Raw genomic sequence first — 17629 nt, forward strand, 5'->3', positions numbered from 1 at the left:
TCAGCAAATGACAATCATAGAAGTGTCTTTTACAAAAGATCAATCTAGGTATTGCTACAAGTCTTCTGTGAAATGCTTTATTTGATTTCTATGCACAGGTCTGCAGTGTTCTAGAGAGTCTGGAGCAGGAGTACAAAAGAGAAGAGGATTGGTGCGGAGGAACGGATAAGCTTGGCCCAAATTCTGAGTGTGATCACGTGACACCCATGATCAGCAAGCATCTGGAACAAAAGGAAGCCTTTCTCAAAGTACGTGAAACCGTTGTCCATTCAGTTTCATTTCCAAACTGATGTTCACCAGTTGGAGGGCTAGCTATGGTTATGCCAGCAATTTTGGAAGTATGCAGTCAGCCAGTAAGAGTTATGACAGTAACTAAAATTTACATTAAACAGTTCTACTATGACTCCCAAAAGTAATTGATGCCTTTTTCTGAAAAATGTAAATGAAGAAAAGATTCTTGATGTTTATTGCTTTGTACTGATTTTCACCAATAAGTTTCAGCACGTTCCTGTATTATAACTGACTAAAAACTACATTCTTGCACAGATTTCTCTGCTTCTGTTAACAGATGAGATGCATGTTTACTGCAGTTTCCATCAAAGCATTTCATTTTTTTTGTTCTGAGTGTAATCGTGGCAAAGCTATTGTTCACAGTCATTATTCCACAAACTGTTTTTTATGACCCCAGTAAGAACTGGGAAAGATAGCAAACTAATTATAGAGAAGGTGGAAAGGGATAGATAGAGTAAAGGAAGTCCCTTTGATAGGGTAAAATATAAGCTTTTGATAATGCCATCTTGTTGATTTGTTAATGGAGGAAGTTAAAGACAAAGGAAACAAATGGAGCACTCTGTAAAACGATGAAAAGTGGGTCAGGAATATGGGAAATGTTCAGCAGATCAGGCAGTGTTTGTGGAGAGAGGAGAAAGTAAATGGATCAGTCCTAATACAGAGAAACTGAGCTTCCTAAAATCGTCCAATTTAATTTTGAATTCGGAAGTTCACAACGTGGCCAGTCAGAGGATGAGGTGCAGTTTCTTAAGCTCAAGTTTGCTTTGTTAGAATAGTGCAAGAGGCCACAGACAGATAGGGATGGGACATTTAAAGTGACAGGAAGCTTGAAACTCAGTGTTGCCTTGGGAGATTGAATATAGAGGCTCTGAAGAATGGTCACTTAATCTGTGCTTGCCTTCTCCAATATAGAAGCAAACACACAATGAACACCGAGTGCAGTACACTGGAATGGAGGTGGTGCATTTCATCACTCTCACTTGAAAGGGCAGTTTGGGTCTCTGGATGGTGGCAAGGGAAGAGGTGCAAGTGTGGGTGTTGCATGAGAAAGTGCAGTGAAAAGGACACTAGTTGCTGAGGATGGAACAGTGAACCAGGTAGTGACAAAGAAAATTAACCCTTAGAATGCCCAGAGGAGAGGGGAAAGTATGTCAGGTGCTGGAATCCAGTTGGAGGACAATCCATTACATATGGTATCTGGTGGATTGTATTGTGAGGGGCAGAGGAACTCTATCCTTGCCCTTGGGGAGAAGAGGTTGAGAGCAAAAGTGCAGGAAATAGATGAGATATGGTCAAAGGTTCTGTCAACTATGGTAAAGGAGAAGCTATAATAAGGAAGACATCCCAAAGGCACTTGCATGGACAGTTTTGTCATTAGAGCTGATATTGTGGAGACAGAAAAACCAGGGGAGGAAGGGTGGGAGGAAATATGGTTAAGTATTGCATCCAGTTTTTCTATAGAGCTGGGCCAAATGACCAGCACCTATTTCTTGTGTTATTGGAAACACATAATTTACTGCTGCATTTACCTGGTAAGAATCCTTCTGTTTATCCAGGTGAGTACCCTGTGTTATGTGAGGACTCATGGCGAATGTATACACCCAACCCTAGAGACAAGTCACTTCTTGCCAGGGTTTTATAATCAAACACTATCTCTGTCTGTGGGCAACAGTTTAATTACGTATGTGAATGCGGAACAGTGCATGTGACAAATGCATTATTCAATTTCTCTACCTAATGTTAGTTGACCTTTTGTTTTATGCAGGCCTGCACTTTAGCTCGAAGGAATGCTGATGTTTTCCTGAAGTATCTCCATAGAAACAGTGTCAACATGCCAGGAATGATGAGTCATGTCAAAGCACCTGAACAGCAAGTGAAAAGTGAGATTTTTATCATTATTGTTGAAAGACTGGGGCTTTCATCTGGGATCAGCAAATCTTACCTGCAAACCATACCTTTGTGATGGCTCCTTGTAAGAGCTGCCATTCTTCTCACTACATCCCTTCATTTCCTGCCTCAATGTTTCCTCATCTCCTTATGTTAACAGGCACACAGTGTGGAGTTACCCATTCTCTCTTTGACTACATTGGTTTCCGTAGGATGCTGTGGCTTCCTGCCGTATCCTGGAAATGCATTGGTAGATTAATTGGCCACTGTAACTTGCTACTTAGAGTAGGTAGTGACAGAAGTATCAAAAAGGCATTGTTAGGTACAGGCTGAGTAATAGTATGGGGAAAATATGGATAGCAGGAGTGGAATTAATGAGATTAATGTACTGAAGGCCAGCCAAACCAAAATTGTATATGGCCTCCTTCCCATCTGTGGTAATTAACTATTTGTAGCCAGTTATTGGCCAGTTTATCTTTATCAACTCGATTAAAACCCTCTTGTCGTCTTGAAAAACTCATTAATTCACTTGCTCTCTGCTCACAGCTAGATTAATAATTTTTCCTCCATTCTTTCTAAATAAAATCCCTCGCATATTAAATTAAAGTGCCTTGAATTGTCCGCATTACTCCAGTAGTAGCCAAAACAGTTATCTAAAAATAAAAACAGAAAATGCCAGAAATATTCAGTAGATCAAACTGTATCAGTGGAGAAAACAGTGTTAATGTTTCAGGTTATGGACCTTAAATTCAGACAGTGGTATGAAACGGTCTAGTCACTAGTGTGATCTCTTTTATATTTTATTTATAAATCTAAGAGACATCTTTAAGCTTTTACATAGAACAATACGGCACTGGGCAGGCCATTTGGCCTGCAATATAGTGCCAGTCTTGATGCCAATTTATACTAAATGCCCTCTTCTTGCTTATCATCTATATATCCCACCATTCCCTTCATATTCGTGTGTCCATATAAAAGTTTCTTAAACTCCACCAGATGGGCTGCTTCCATTTATCGCTGATAACCTACTTCAAGCACCTACCACTCACTGAGTTTTAAAAAAATGAAATTTCTCCCTCATGTTGCCTTTAAACTTCCTCCCACTAACCTTAAAAGCATGCCCTTCGGTGTTTGTCTTTTCTACGCTGGGGAAAAGATTCTGACCGTCAATCCTACCTATACCTTCCACAATTTAAAAAAAACCTCTATCAGGTCAACCCCTCACTCTCCAACACTCTAGGGAGAACAACCCAAATTTGTCCAATCTTTCCTTGTAGCTCATACCATGCATCCTGGTCAACCTCCTCTGCACTCTCTCTGATATTTTGTAAATTTGGTATCTACATTTAGACACATCGTTAAAGTTCTGTCTGTGCTCCCAACATTTTTTATCTTGCTCTCATTAATATCTATATTCAATCCAAATTCAATTACTTTTCCTTTTATATCTTGGTGTAGCTTCTTTATTTTGTTTCCCATCTTAAACGTTGTGTTGATCCGTTTTAGTGATTTTAAAGCATTTTTTCCTGCACATAGCATCTGTATATTATGAAAATGTGAACAATCCACGTGCCCACTGACGTCAAATTATTTATTTACTCTCGAGATCATTGGCCACTCTTCGAGCTCGTGCAACACACAGTTCTTGTCCCCACAACTCTCCACTACCACTGTGGTTTTCTTTTCTGACTGGCCTCTTGAACACCTTCTTTGCTCTTGCATCTTCAATTTGTTTGGGCTCAATGCTCTGTGTATATTCTGTATTCACTTTCCTTTTGCAATCTCTTTCATACTACCTCTTTAGGTCTTAATATTTTGTTTATATCCCTAGAAAGTGCTTGGGATGTTTTTCTAGGCCAAGGATATCAACCTTCCCTGGAATCTGGAATATAGCTCAAGTGCTTCACAGAAGCATGAGAGAAAATCTTTAAAAAAACATAAAATTATGAAAAGGTTTAATAAGATGTTAAGGAAAGTTGTTTCTACTGGTGAGTGGGATGAGAACTAGGGGGCATAACCTTGAGATTTGGGGAAAAAGGTTTAGAGAGTAGTGAATCTGTGGAACTCTGCTCAGAGTAGCAGTAGAGGCTACCTCATTAAATTTAATGAAGACATAGATCGATTTTTGCATAGCAGAAGAATTAAGGGATGTGGAGAAAGCTGGGTAGCTGGAACTGAGTCTTCAGCTGAATCAGCCATGTTCAAATGGTGAAGCAGGCTCGGCAGGCCAGGTGGCTTATTCCTGCTCCTATTTTTTATTTCTTAAAGTTGACCACCCCTCTGCCTACCTGTTAACACTTAGAGATTGGTTTTCTCATTTGCTGTTTCTGCATGTGCATCTGAATAGTAATGTTTTATTTATTTTGCATGCTGCAGACATTCTCAACGAGTTGTTACAAAGGGAGAATCGAGTATTGCATTTTTGGACCATGAGGAAGAAGAGATTGGACCAGTGCCAGCAATTTGTGGTTTTTGAGAGGAGCGCTAAACAGGTATGTAATTTGGAGAAGTGTGTGACAGCAAAGAGAATTGTTTTAAAAGACCACATTTATTTTACTGTTGGACAAAAGAAGGAAATAGAATCAGACTTGAAATATTAGAACCGGTCTGGTTCTTAATGAATTTGGGTTGGCCTCCTTGGTATTCCAGTTTCTAAAAAATTCCAGCAATAGATACTTTTAATTTTTATTTAAAATCCCTTCAATGTGTTTCAAAAATTTGGATGAAAGTGTGAAAAGGATATACTCCTGCTTCCGCCTAGCAGATGATAGCCTTTTCAACCCTATTGGCTAGGAAAGCCATTTTACTTAAATGGCGAACCCTAACCCTCCTACTGCCTTTTATTGGCTTTCCTCTATCATGTCCTGTTTAAGTCTAGAGAAAATAAGAAGTCGGACATTGGATACATCCTTTAAATTTGAAGAAATCTGGCGACCTTTTATTCAATATTTTCATATGATCTGATTTTTGTACTTATTCTCTTCCAGCTATTTTTTCAGAACCTTAGATTTGATCAGAGAGTCTCTCTTCTCTTCGTTTTTCTCTCAGAATGGACTGCCCAGTCCTTTTTTTTTCCTGTTTAGAATAGTGGATTTTTTTCTTTTTTTATATTATAAAAATTTCTAATAGTCCTTCCATTCTTCATAAATTGATAAGAGGAGAATGAATTACATTTTTTTCTCTGTATAATGCATTCTATATCATACTTTGTAGATCAACACTATGTGTGATTCTGATATTGTTTATTTTACTTTCTGTATGTACTGTTACTGACATACAAAAGATATTCTCCTCTTGTTTGTATACACAGTTTTTTTAAATCAATACAATGTTTGAAAAAAGAAAGTGTAAAAAGAGAGGTTTCTCACTTCTTCAATTTCTGCATTTTAATACTTGAGTTACAAATGAGAAATTTCCTTTTAACTAGCTCATTGAAAGAATTCCATAAACAGAATTGAATAATCAAACTTGGTAGATACATTGATTCATCTCAGCAATGAAATATTTTTTCTGGAAAGCTAATGTGAAGTGCTTGACATTCAGCTAAAATGTTGCAATATAACTGAGATAATATTACTCAGATTTACACAAAAACCCAGCGCTGTATGCAATTTAGAAATGGTCATATTTGTAGTTGAGCATGATTTATATGCAGCTGTATGGAAATGTGTTATGTATTTATAGACACTGTACCCTGGGTCTTTTGAGATTCTTGGCTATTTAAATTATCAATGTTGAAATAAAGAGCCATAATTCCAATATTAGCAACGTAGTCAGGACTCATTAAAACAACAAAAGAATCCAAGTGTACCTGTTTTGCCTTGACTTCCTTTATTATTAGTTTTGAACTGTCAGCTTTAGCAAACTATAAGCCTTTTCACCTCATCCAAATAATAGCATACAATTTATAGTATTGTAGCTCACTTTAAATAGTAAATTATTATACACTTCACATGCTTTCTGATTAAACTAAAGCAAAGGGGAATTTTTATATCAAAGAGATTTCTGAGGACCATGATTAGATATTACACTCTAACAAGTCTTGTCTCATAATGTTTCATCGTTCAGAATGAAATCTGTCAGCGTACTTGGAACCGCATCCAAATGACTTCAAGAAAATTATGTTGAGAAGTGTTGAACACAGTGTTACTGAAAATTAAAATGAAATATATTATGCCTAGTGTATCTTGGTTCTTGTTTTAATGTGATGTAAGTCTACCTGTGATACAATGTGGTTCAATTATTTGTAGGCTCTGGAGTGGATTCATGATACTGGGGAGTTCTACCTGTCCACACACACATCCACTGGTTCCAGCATCCCACATACTCAGGAGCTTTTAAAAGAGCATGAAGAGTTCCAAATTACTGCAAAGGTAAACAGGAATCTCTGAGTTTGATCACACGTGACTCATTCAGGATATGTGTGAAGAGAAGCTTTGATTTTTTTTTGTTTTGCTTTGAACATTGTTATAGCATCTATTTAATTCTATATGAAAGTAAAAAGCTTTACTCAAATAACAATATCATCGTTCCTTTTTTACTGTCTTAAACAGCCTAGCCTTAATGTTTACTCTTGACCTCTCATGGTATTCACAAAAAAGAAAATTTTATTGTTAGCATTTTACATTTATTCCTGTTTTTTTTAAACAGCAAACCAAAGATCGTGTAAAACTGTTGATACAGCTGGCTGATGGGTTTTGTGAAAAGGGGCACTCCCATGCAGTGGAAATTAAAAACTGGGTTACAGCAGTAGATAAAAGATACCGGGATTTCTCCCTCCGCATGGAGAAGTATCGTGTAGCGCTGGAAAAGGCACTGGGTATTTCAGACTCCAAAGCTGTGAGTTAATGTGACCAATAGGTTTACAGTCTGTTTATTTTTAATTTCTATCTTGTACATATTAATTGAGACCCTTCTTTCTCATTCTCTTCATGCAGAGCAAAGACTTGCAGTTGGACATCATCCCAGCCAGTGCTCCTGGTTCAGAGGTGAAACTCCGTGACGCTGCCCATGAGCTGAATGAGGAAAGGCGTAAATCAGCTCGTAGGAAAGAGTATGTTTTGATAACTTTCACATTGTCTCTGAGCATACCAGTTTAAATTATGGAATTGATTTACATAAACCATCTTAATCTTTACCATCATGAGTCGAGACGCAATTTAACTCAGTTTCAAGCAATGCTTATTAATAATCCTGTTTTTCCAAGATAAAGTTGTTCTACCTAGTAGATATGATCAAAAATTGACAACTTAGTGCCCAATTTATGTTAGCAATTTGGCAGATGTATAACTAATGAAATAATAGGCTAAATAGTACTGATGGACTGAGATTTGGAAGGTAACAGGTTGCTCAATTAAACAAATAGGTTGCATCTTGCACAGGAATTTTTAGACTTCCATGTATGCACAATTGAATGTGAATATCGGAAACTTCCTGATGGCCTGATAAGTGTGCGTCTGGCTAGACCTGTTGTAAGTCCTGCAGCGGAGCAGTGACTCCCTGAAGTGTATGTTCAAATGAACTTCCCTATTTTCTCCGTAAATTTTTGTGAGGAAGTCTGGAAAAGGACAATGGTCCAAAAATCTGAATGGTATTGCTAATCTTGTGAAAAATATGTGAGGTTAAATGCTTTACTTACATGAATTCATTTTACTTTACAGTATCATTCTTAATTATTTGTTTCAGATTTATTTTAATTATTTTTACATTTTGATACTTTAATAACTCTATTTTAATAGGTTTTAGAAGTCTTTTACTACAGAAACATAAAATTTGTATTGTTGTCTCTCACTTAGTAATGTGCTGTAGCTGTGATGGATTTCTGGGCAAGAGGTTTGGGATAGACTGCTAATTGGGTTTGACTGGTAAATCTGTTTGGTTCTCTGCATCTGGAAAGTCTGAATGCAGGTACATGGTCATTGAGGGGACACAGTCCAGCCACAGTCTGATTCCAGATTGATTCACTGTCTTGAAAATTTTTGAGATTCTTAAAAAGCAAACCCCAGATGTTTTACCTAAAGATGGGTCAGTGTGAGATGGTTAACATTAAAGCATATAAAGGTAATAGTAACAATTCTACATTCTGACAATATAATCTGTGCATGTATCCCCAGATTCATTATGGCTGAATTGATACAAACTGAAAAAGCTTATGTACGGGATCTCCGGGAGTGTTTGGAGGTATGTATCTGGGAACACTCAGCAGATCCAGGAGTGTTTGGAGGTGTGAATGTTGGAAACACTTAGCAGATCAGGCAGGAAAAGAGAAACAGAGTGAAGATTTCAGTTCAAAGACCCTTCTTTGAAACTGAAAAAGTGAGAAGACAAGTTGTCTTGAAGTTGCAGAGAGGATGGGGGCGCAAGGGAGCTGCGGGTGGATATAACAAAGGTTATATCCCTGAAACGAAAGCTGCTGAGTTGATCCTGTGGTTTACAGAGCCATCTGGTTGAAATTTTAATGAGAGCACTTAAGAGAGAAAACAAAGAAAGGGTCATGATAAAGCCATGAAAAGCAGATCAGAGCTGAAGTGGAAACCTGAAACTAAATAGAGAATGCTGGAATATTAAACATAGTGACACTGTCTATGGAAGGAGAAAGTACGAACTAACCTTACAACAGGGCTAGACAGTTCCAATGTAAACACAGAAAGACAGTTATCTTTAATTGTTGAATTTGATATTAATTACCGAATACTCAAACTTTCCCCAACAACAAAGTTTTGTCCAAAACTTGGAGTACTGTGTCCAGTTCTGGTCACCTCACTACAGGAAGGATGTGGAAGCATTGGAAAGGGTACAGAGGAGATTCACCAGGATGCTGCCTGGTTTAGAGAGTATGCATTAGGATCAGAGATTAAGGGAGCTTGGGCTTTACTCTTTGGAGAGAAGGAGGATGAAAGGAGACATGAGAGAGGTGTACAAGATATTAAGAGGAATAGATAGAGTGGACAACCAGCACCTCTTCTCCAGGGCACCACTGCTCAATACAAGAGGACACAGCTTTAAGGTAAGGGGTAGGAAGTTCAAGGGGGATATTAGAGGAAGGTTTTTCACTCTGAGTGTGGTTGGTGCGTGGAATGCACTGCCAGAGTCAGTGGTGGAGGCAAATACACTAGTGAAATTTAAACGACTACTAGGCAGGTATATGGAGGAATTTAAGGTGGGGGGTTATACGAGAGGCAGGGTTTAAGGGTTGGCACAACATTGTGGGCCGAAGGGCCTGTACTGTGCTGTACTATTCTATGTTCTATGTTCTAAAACTTAGATAGGGCTCATTGGGATGGTACAGGAAGTCATCCTAACAGATTGATTAGAGTGAGAGTTCAATGGGCCCTGAAAGGAATGCTAACTCTTTCTCAGTGAAGAAGTGATTCAGTTGTACTACTTCTATTCTAGCCTTCTGCAGCCTGTGTTCATAATGTTGTTCCCCCTCTACACTAATCAAACACACTGGGTGACTTGTGGAACACCTGCATGCCAGATGACCCTAAACGTCCTGTTACCTGCCCCTTAAATTCCTCATCTTATTTTCACTCATCTGTTGATCTGGGGCCTCCTGTACTGTCACATTGAGGCCCAGCACTAACTTAAGGGGCATCACCTCTTTTCTTTTCCCCCTTTTGGGCACGTTGCAGCCTTCTGGACTCAGTATTGAATTCTGTGACTTTACATAACTTGACTTCCAGCTTGTTTCCTTTAACTTCCTTTTATTCTCCATCTGGGAGTGGAGGATGTGCTCAGCTTAATCTGCTGGGATTGTCTCTTGCTCTACATTTCATAACTCCCATATTCTTTTAGCTGTTTTCTTATCTGCTTTCTAACTACTCCCATTCAAACATGGACTGAATAAGCTTGTTTATACCTTATCCACATGGTCATCTTAGTTCAGGAGTTTCCAACCTGGGGTCCATGGACCCCTCGATTAATGGTAGGGGTCCATGGCATAATAAAAGCTGACTTAGTTTTATCCAATTAGAGACTTGCCCCTTCCACCCCCTCCTTGCAGTTTTACAAACTTCTTTTTTCATGTCGTTTTCAGTTCTGATGAAGGGTTCTGATCAGAAACACTAGTGTTTCTTTTCCCTCAGATGTAGCCTGACCTGCTGTTTCCAACATTTTCTGAATTTTGCTTCAGGCTGTTTAAGAGTTTTGAAAATACTTGCTCATAAGATATTTGCTGCTGCTTGTAAAAACAAAACATTTCACAGATTAGCCAGAAAAGGTGGCTCACCTGAGGACTGGGAGAAATTCAGAATCCAGCAGAGGAGGACAAAGGGCTTAATTAGGAAAGGGAAAAAAGATTATGAGAGAAAACTGGCAGGGAACATAAAAACTGACTGTAAAAGCTTTTATAGATATGTGAAAAGAAAAAGATTGGTTAAGACAAATATAGGTCCCCTACAGACAGAAACAGGTGAATTGATTATGGGGAGCAAGGACATGGCAGACCAATTGAATAACTACTTTGGTTCTGTCTTCACTAAGGAGGACATAAATAATCTTCCGGAAATAGTAGGGGACAGAGGGTCCAGTGAGATGGAGGAACTGAGGGAAATACATGTTAGTAGGGAAGTGGTGTTAGGTAAATTCAAGGGATTAAAGGCAGATAAATCCCCAGGGCCAGATAGTCTGCATCCCAGAGTGCTTAAGGAAGTAGCCCAAGAAATAGTGGATGGATTAGTGATAATTTTTCAAAACTCTTTAGATTCTGGACTAGTTCCTGAGGATTGGAGGGTGGCTAATGTAACTCCACTTTTTAAAAAAGGAGGGAGAGAGAAATTGGGGAATTATAGACCAGTTAACCTAACATCGGTGGTGGGGAAAATGCTAGAGTCAGTTATCAAAGATGTGATAACAGCACATTTGGAAAGCAGTGAAATCATCGGCCAAAGTCAGCATGGATTTGTGAAAGGAAAATCATGTCTGATGAATCTCATAGAATTTTTTGAGGATGTAACTAGTAGAGTGGATAGGGGAGAACCAGTGGATGTGGTATATTTGGATTTTCAAAATGCTTTTGACAAGGTCCCACTCAGGAGATTAGTGTGCAAACTTAAAGCACACAGTATTGGGGGGGAAAGGTATTGATGTGGATAGAGAATTGGTTGGCAGACAGGAAGCAAAGTGTGGGAATAAACGGGACCTTTTCAGCATGGCAGGCGGTGACTAGTGGGGTACCGCAAGGCTCAGTGCTGGGACCCCAGTTGTTTACAATATATATTAATGACTTAGACGAGGGAATTAAATGCAGCATCGCCAAGTTTGCGGATGACACAAAGCTGGGTGGCAGTGTTAGCTGTGAGGATGCTAAGAGGATGCAGGGTGACTTGGATAGGTTAGGTGAGTGGGCAAATTCATGGCAGATGCAATTTAATGTGGATAAATGTGAGGTTATCCACTTTGGTGGCAAAAACAGGAAAACAGATTGTTATCTGAATGGTGGCCAATTAGGAAAAGGGGAGGTGCAACAAGACCTGGGTGTCATTATACACCAATCATTGAAAGTGGGCATGCAGGTACAGCAGGCGGTGAAAAAGGCAAATGGTATGCTGGCATTCATAGCAAGAGGAGTCGAGTACAGGAGCAGGGAGGTACTACTGCAGTTGTACAAGGCCTTGGTGAGACCACACCTGGAGTATTGTGTGCAGTTTTGGTCCCCTAATCTGAGGAAAGACATTCTTGCCATAAAGGGAGTACAAAGAAGGTTCACCAGATTGATTCCTGGGATGGCAGGACTTTCATATGATGAAAGACTGGATCGGCTAGGCTTATACTCGTTAGAATTTAGAAGATTGAAGGGGGATCTTATTGAAACATATAAAATCCTAAAGGGATTGGACAGGCCAGATGCAGGAAGATTGTTCCCGATGTTGGGGAAGTCCAGAACGAGGGGCCACAGTTTGAGGATAAAGGGGAAGCCTTTTAGGACCGAAATTAGGAAAAACTTCTTCACACAGAGAGTGGTGAATCTGTGGAATTCTCTGCCACAGGAGACAGTTGAGGCCAGTTTATTGGCTATATTTAAGAGGGAGTTAGATATGGCCCTTGTGGCTAAAGGGATCGGGGGTATGGAGGGAAGGCTGGTACAGGGTTCTGAGTTGGATGATCAGCCATGATCATACTGAATGGTGGTGCATGCTCGAAGGGCCGAATGGCCTACTCCACCTATTTTCTATGTTTCTAAGTTACCCTCCTCAACAATGTTTTCTTTCTAATCTAGACATATCTTTGGGAAATGACCAGTGGGGTCGATGAAATTCCACCTGGGATTGTAAATAAAGAGCATATCATATTTGGTAACATGCAGGAAATCTGTGAATTTCATAATAAGTAAGTATGCTTAATATGCTTAATGTATGTTTCAACAGTGAAGTATAATGAGATGTAAACCATACATTGTGTTTCAGAGGAATTGAGAATAGAAATACATGAATGTTCCTGTGTTGTTCTGCAAGAATATTAAATACTTGCTTTAAGTAATTGATGTAAAATCTCGCTCTGTGGGATCTTCTGCCTTATGTGGGTGCAAGATGAAGGCCAGCCCAGCCCAAAGGATGCAAAATCTGAAAACAGATGGCTATGTCACAAAACATACTAAAAGCATCTGAATTTTGTATTGGGTTTTCTGGGTAGTGCATAATGTTAATCACCGAATCAAAGCAAGTTTACAGCATGGTAGAGAGAAAAAAAGAGAAAGATAGAAGATTAGCTTTTTTTGTTACATGTACGTCAAAACATTGAAACATACAGTGGCATGCAAAAGTTGGGGCACCCCTGGTCAAAATTTCTGTTACTGTGAATAACTAAGCAAGTAAAAGATGAACTGATTTCCAAAAGACATAAAGTTAAGGATATCACATTTCTTTAGTATTTCAAGCAAGAAAACTTTTTTTATTCAGGCCAAAATTCAGCTTCAGAAGTTTGCAAAGGAACATCTAAACAAGCCTGATGCATTTTGGAAACAAGTCCTGTGGACTGATGAAGTTAAAATAGAACTTTTTTGGCTGCAATGAGCAAAGGTATGTTTGGAGAAAAAAGGGTACAGAATCTCAAGAAAAGAACAACTGTTAAGCATGAGGGTGGATCAATCATGCTTAGGGCTTGTGTTCCAGCCATTGGCATGGGGGACATTTTACTGGTAGAAGGAAGAATGAATTCAATTAAATACCAGCAAATTCTGGAAGCAAATATCACACCGTCTGTAAAAAAAGCTGAAGATGAAAAGAGAATGGCTTCTGCAACAGCATAATGATCCTAAACACAGCTCAAAATCCACAATGGACTACCTCAAGGGGTGCAAGCTGAAGGTTTTGCCATGGCCCTCACAGTCCCCCGACCTAAACATCATCGAGAATCTGTGGGTAGACCTCAGAAGGGCAGTGCATCCAAGACAGCCCAAGAATCTCACAGAACTAGAAGCCTTTTGCAAGGAAGAATGGGCGAAAATCCCCCAAACAAGAATTGAAAGACTCTTAGCTGGCTACAAAAAGCGTTTACAAGCTGTGATACTTGCCAAAGGGGGTGTTACTAAGTACTGCCATGCAGGGTACCCAAACCTTTGCTTCGGGCCCTTTTCCTTTTTTTGTTATTTTGAAAATGTAAAAGATGAAAATAAAAAAACTTTTCTTGCTTAAAATATTAAAGAAATGTGTCATCTTTAACTTTATGCCTTTTGGAAATCAGTTCATCTTTTACTCGCTTAGCTATACACAGTAACAGAAATTTTGACCGGGGTGCCCAAACTTTTGCGTGCCATTGTACATTGAAATGCATTCTTTGTATCAACAGCTGACACAGTCCAAGTGTGTGCTGGGGGAGGGGACAGCCTGTCAATGTCACCGTGCTTTCAGTGCCAACATAGCATGCCCACAACATACAAACCATAACCCTAATACCTTTTGGGAATGTGGGAGGAAGCCAGAGCACCCAGAGAAAACCTAACTGGATACAGGGAGAATGTACAAACTCTGTCATCTCTAAGAGAAGTCCAATTAATCTCACTCCCTCTAACCATCTATTTTTTCCTCCTTTCCAGTGTGATTTCTATATTGAAATAAACCTCTGAATACATTATAAATTTGTAGAGCATTTTTAACATGTAAAGGGTCCATGAACACTTATTCATACCAAACAAAATTGTATCCTAAACCACTTTACTTTTAGGTTAAGTAGGTGAGTTTTAAAGATGATCTTAAAAGGAGAGGAGAGAGATTACAAAGAATAGAAATTTGGGAAGAGAAGTTCTAAGCCCAGGGTGTTGGCAGTTGCTGTCAACAGTTGGTGAAAAATCGAGAGAAAAGCAAAATGCTAGAAATGGGGAAGTGCTGAGATCTGGAGGATATTATAGATGGAGAAGAGATGGATGTGGAAGTGGGAGGGTGAGTATTGATATCATCAGAAAATTTAGATGCAAAGATGAGAATTCAAACTTAAGATGCTTACTTGCTGACCTACATAGGCTGCAAGGTTTAAAAAAGACAATTGGTTAAGAGGGGTTTGCAAGGGTTTCGACCCAAGTTCCAGCTGACCTCCAATTTTGGAGATAGACCAAGGCAAGAACTTTATTGGAGTGATCATCAAGCAGTAAAAATGAATGTGAAATGAGCTTTAAACAGCAGAAGAGCTGAAGAAAATGGAGGTGAAAATAACACATGTGATGTGATGTGATGTGATGCTTATGTCTTGATCTAATGGTACCAAGCATTGTTCAGTTTCAGGCAGATGCCGGAAAAGGGATGGAGTCAGTAGCTAATAAATTAAATTTGTAATTGGAAGAAAAGGTGTTTATAGTTCAGTGTAAATTAAGAATTGTGATCTGATTTTTTTTATTTAACATTGTTTCCCTCTGTTGCAAACTATTTATAAACTATCCATCAGAATTTATTCATCATATTGACATTAATGCTATTTGAATGATGCAATGGAAGCAACATTTTTAAGGAGTTTTATACTCTTAAAAATATCTTCACAGTTTATTTCTGAAGGAGCTGGAGAAGTATGAGCAGCTGCCAGAAGATGTGGGTCATTGTTTTGTAACCTGGGTAAGTCATTTTTCACTCTCAGGAAATTATTTTCATCAGCTAAAACCTTTGGCAATTGAGTTGTATATATTTATAGTTAAAATACATAAGTAGTTAATACATAGTTAAAAACAGCATAAAGGTAATATATATTTCATCACAAAACAAAACTCTGAATGTTAGAATATTAAACCCGTATTGAATTTTCATCAAGAAAGAACCAGTGTTGCAGTTGGCTTGCCTGTAGCTCATATAACACATCTATGTATGCAAACATATTAACTGTAATCTGAAAAGGTTCAATTATTTTTGTACTCCTTGAAGGATTAATTGGTTAAAGCAGTTAGCATTGAGATTGTGAACTGTAGCCTCTGTCCTGTCATACAGTGAAAGAAGAATCCACAAGCCTCATCATTAGATAGTGACTTTTGATTTAATAGCTACTTGCATCAGGGAAGTCAGGATTATGCTCGGCTGTGATGTCTCAGGCCCAATCTTTTTACTACTTTCCATGTCACTTCATGTCAACTTATTCAATTAGTTCCAGAAGATGTTGATGGGTATCTTTTGTATAAGCAGAATCTATAAATGGGAAATGGAAGGAAGCTCTTTTATGTGCCTCTCAATAAAATGCCCATTTACAAAACTCTGCATTCATAAATGACAGTAATGGAGGTAAAGATCTGCTCAGGTATAAATTTAATACCTGTACTTCATCCAGCAATTTGGACCTCCTCAGAACCATTTTATTGATACCAAACCCAACTTGTCCTTCACTTCCCAGATCAATGGTCCGTGCCCATTAAGCGCAGCTTTACATTGAACCTGCAGCCATGACATGGTGTATTTGTTTGTACAGAGTGTATTTATCTTTAAAATCCTGAACACTTTTATTTATAGGTAGCCAGCCCAACCTGACCCGACCCCAACACCCAGGAGTCAGAACATAATTACAACTGATCCATTCTGAGTGCGACATGTCTAATTGCTTTCTGTCCACCTTAATGGGGGAGCTTAACTCTCATGAAAAGCGCAATGTGCAGTGATGTGATCTGAAGGAATAATTTTAGATGATTAGTTGGAGGGGCTGTACAATTGAGGCAATTTACAGTAGCCAATTAGCTCAACAACTAACACACGTTTGGTATGTGGAAGGAAACTGAAGCACCTGGAGGAAGCCAACATCATCATGGCGACAAAACTGTGAACTCCACACAGACAGCACTGAAGATCGGGATTAAACCTGGGTCACTGGACTGTGAGGCAGGAGTGGTGCTGTCTCAATTCTTAAAGGGAACATCTGAGGTCATGCTACTGCACTAAGACCAAAGCAATGGTCCCTTGACCTCCTAAGCCATGAAAGAACTATTTACAGTTTACATATCACAACAACACAGTCAATGAGCCACTGAATTCTCATTATTTTAAAGCAGCTGAGAAGGAGTGAAGAAATCGGGTAGAAAAAGTCATTTTTTTTTCTAAACACTGCTCGGGGAGAAGGGTCTGCACAGCGCAGGCGCGTGACGTAGCGTGCCAAGGTTTAAAAAGTAGACCACCATATACAGCGGCCATCGTCGGAGTGGACTGAGTCAGAGTGGGGCGGCTTTGGCTCAAACAGGCTTCGGCGAGAACAGGCAGAGGCCAGGGTAGGTTCCGGTAAGTTTTTTGTTCAGATTGTTTAGTGCAGTGAGAATGCCAGGCAGGATGTTGGAATGCTCCTCTTGCAGGATGTGGGAAGTCAGGGAGCCCTCCGGTGTCCCTGACAACGACACCTGCAAGAAGTGCATCCAGCTGCAGCTCCTGACAAACCGCGTTAGGGAACTGGAGCAGGAGCTGGATGACCTGCGGATCATTCGGGAGAATGAGGAGATTATAGATCGTAGCTACAGGGAGGTAGTTACGCCAAAGGAGCAGAGGACAGGAAATTGGGTCACTGTCAGGCAAGGGAAGAGGAAAGGGCAGGCAGAGCAGGGTTCCCCTGTGGCCATTCCCCTCAACAACAAGTATACCGCATTGGATACTGTTGGGGGGGATGACTTACCTGGGACTAGCTGCAGTAGCCGGATCTCTGGCACTGAGTCTGACTCTGCAGTGCAGAAGGGAGGGTGGAAAAAGAGGAGAGCGGTAGTGATAGGGGACTCGATAGTTAGAGGTGCAAATGGGAGGTTCTGTGGTCGTGACACAGAATCCAGGATGGTTTGTTGCCTCCCGGGTGCCAGGGTCAAGGATGTCTCTGATCGATTGCATGACATTCTGAAGTGGGAGGGTGACCAGCCAGATGTCATGGTGCACATCGGTACCAATGACATAGCAAGGAAGAGTGAAGAGGTCCTGGACAGTGAGTATAGAGAACTTGGTAGGAAGTTGAAAAGCAGGACCTCAAGGGTGGTAATCTCAGGATTGCTACCTGTGCTAGGTGCCAGTGAGGGTAG

The 17629-nt window shown here is 39.7% G+C and overlaps 1 protein-coding gene across 3 annotated transcripts in view; it reads left to right on the top strand.

Moving 5' to 3' along the window:
• The window catches only part of LOC140212458 (triple functional domain protein), a 341882-nt gene that overhangs the window by 187974 nt on the left and 136279 nt on the right, over positions 1-17629 (top strand). For all 3 annotated transcript variants that reach the window (XM_072283275.1, XM_072283276.1, XM_072283277.1), the window contains exons 18-26: positions 99-248; positions 2057-2171; positions 4555-4670; positions 6429-6551; positions 6829-7017; positions 7116-7231; positions 8292-8358; positions 12398-12507; positions 15149-15218. In XM_072283275.1, the coding sequence (XP_072139376.1) occupies positions 99-248; positions 2057-2171; positions 4555-4670; positions 6429-6551; positions 6829-7017; positions 7116-7231; positions 8292-8358; positions 12398-12507; positions 15149-15218 (1056 nt within the window). The remainder of the gene's footprint in view (positions 1-98; positions 249-2056; positions 2172-4554; positions 4671-6428; positions 6552-6828; positions 7018-7115; positions 7232-8291; positions 8359-12397; positions 12508-15148; positions 15219-17629) is intronic.

The sequence above is a fragment of the Mobula birostris genome, chromosome 19, assembly GCF_030028105.1.
Source record: "Mobula birostris isolate sMobBir1 chromosome 19, sMobBir1.hap1, whole genome shotgun sequence".
Classification (NCBI taxonomy): Eukaryota; Metazoa; Chordata; class Chondrichthyes; order Myliobatiformes; family Myliobatidae; genus Mobula; species Mobula birostris.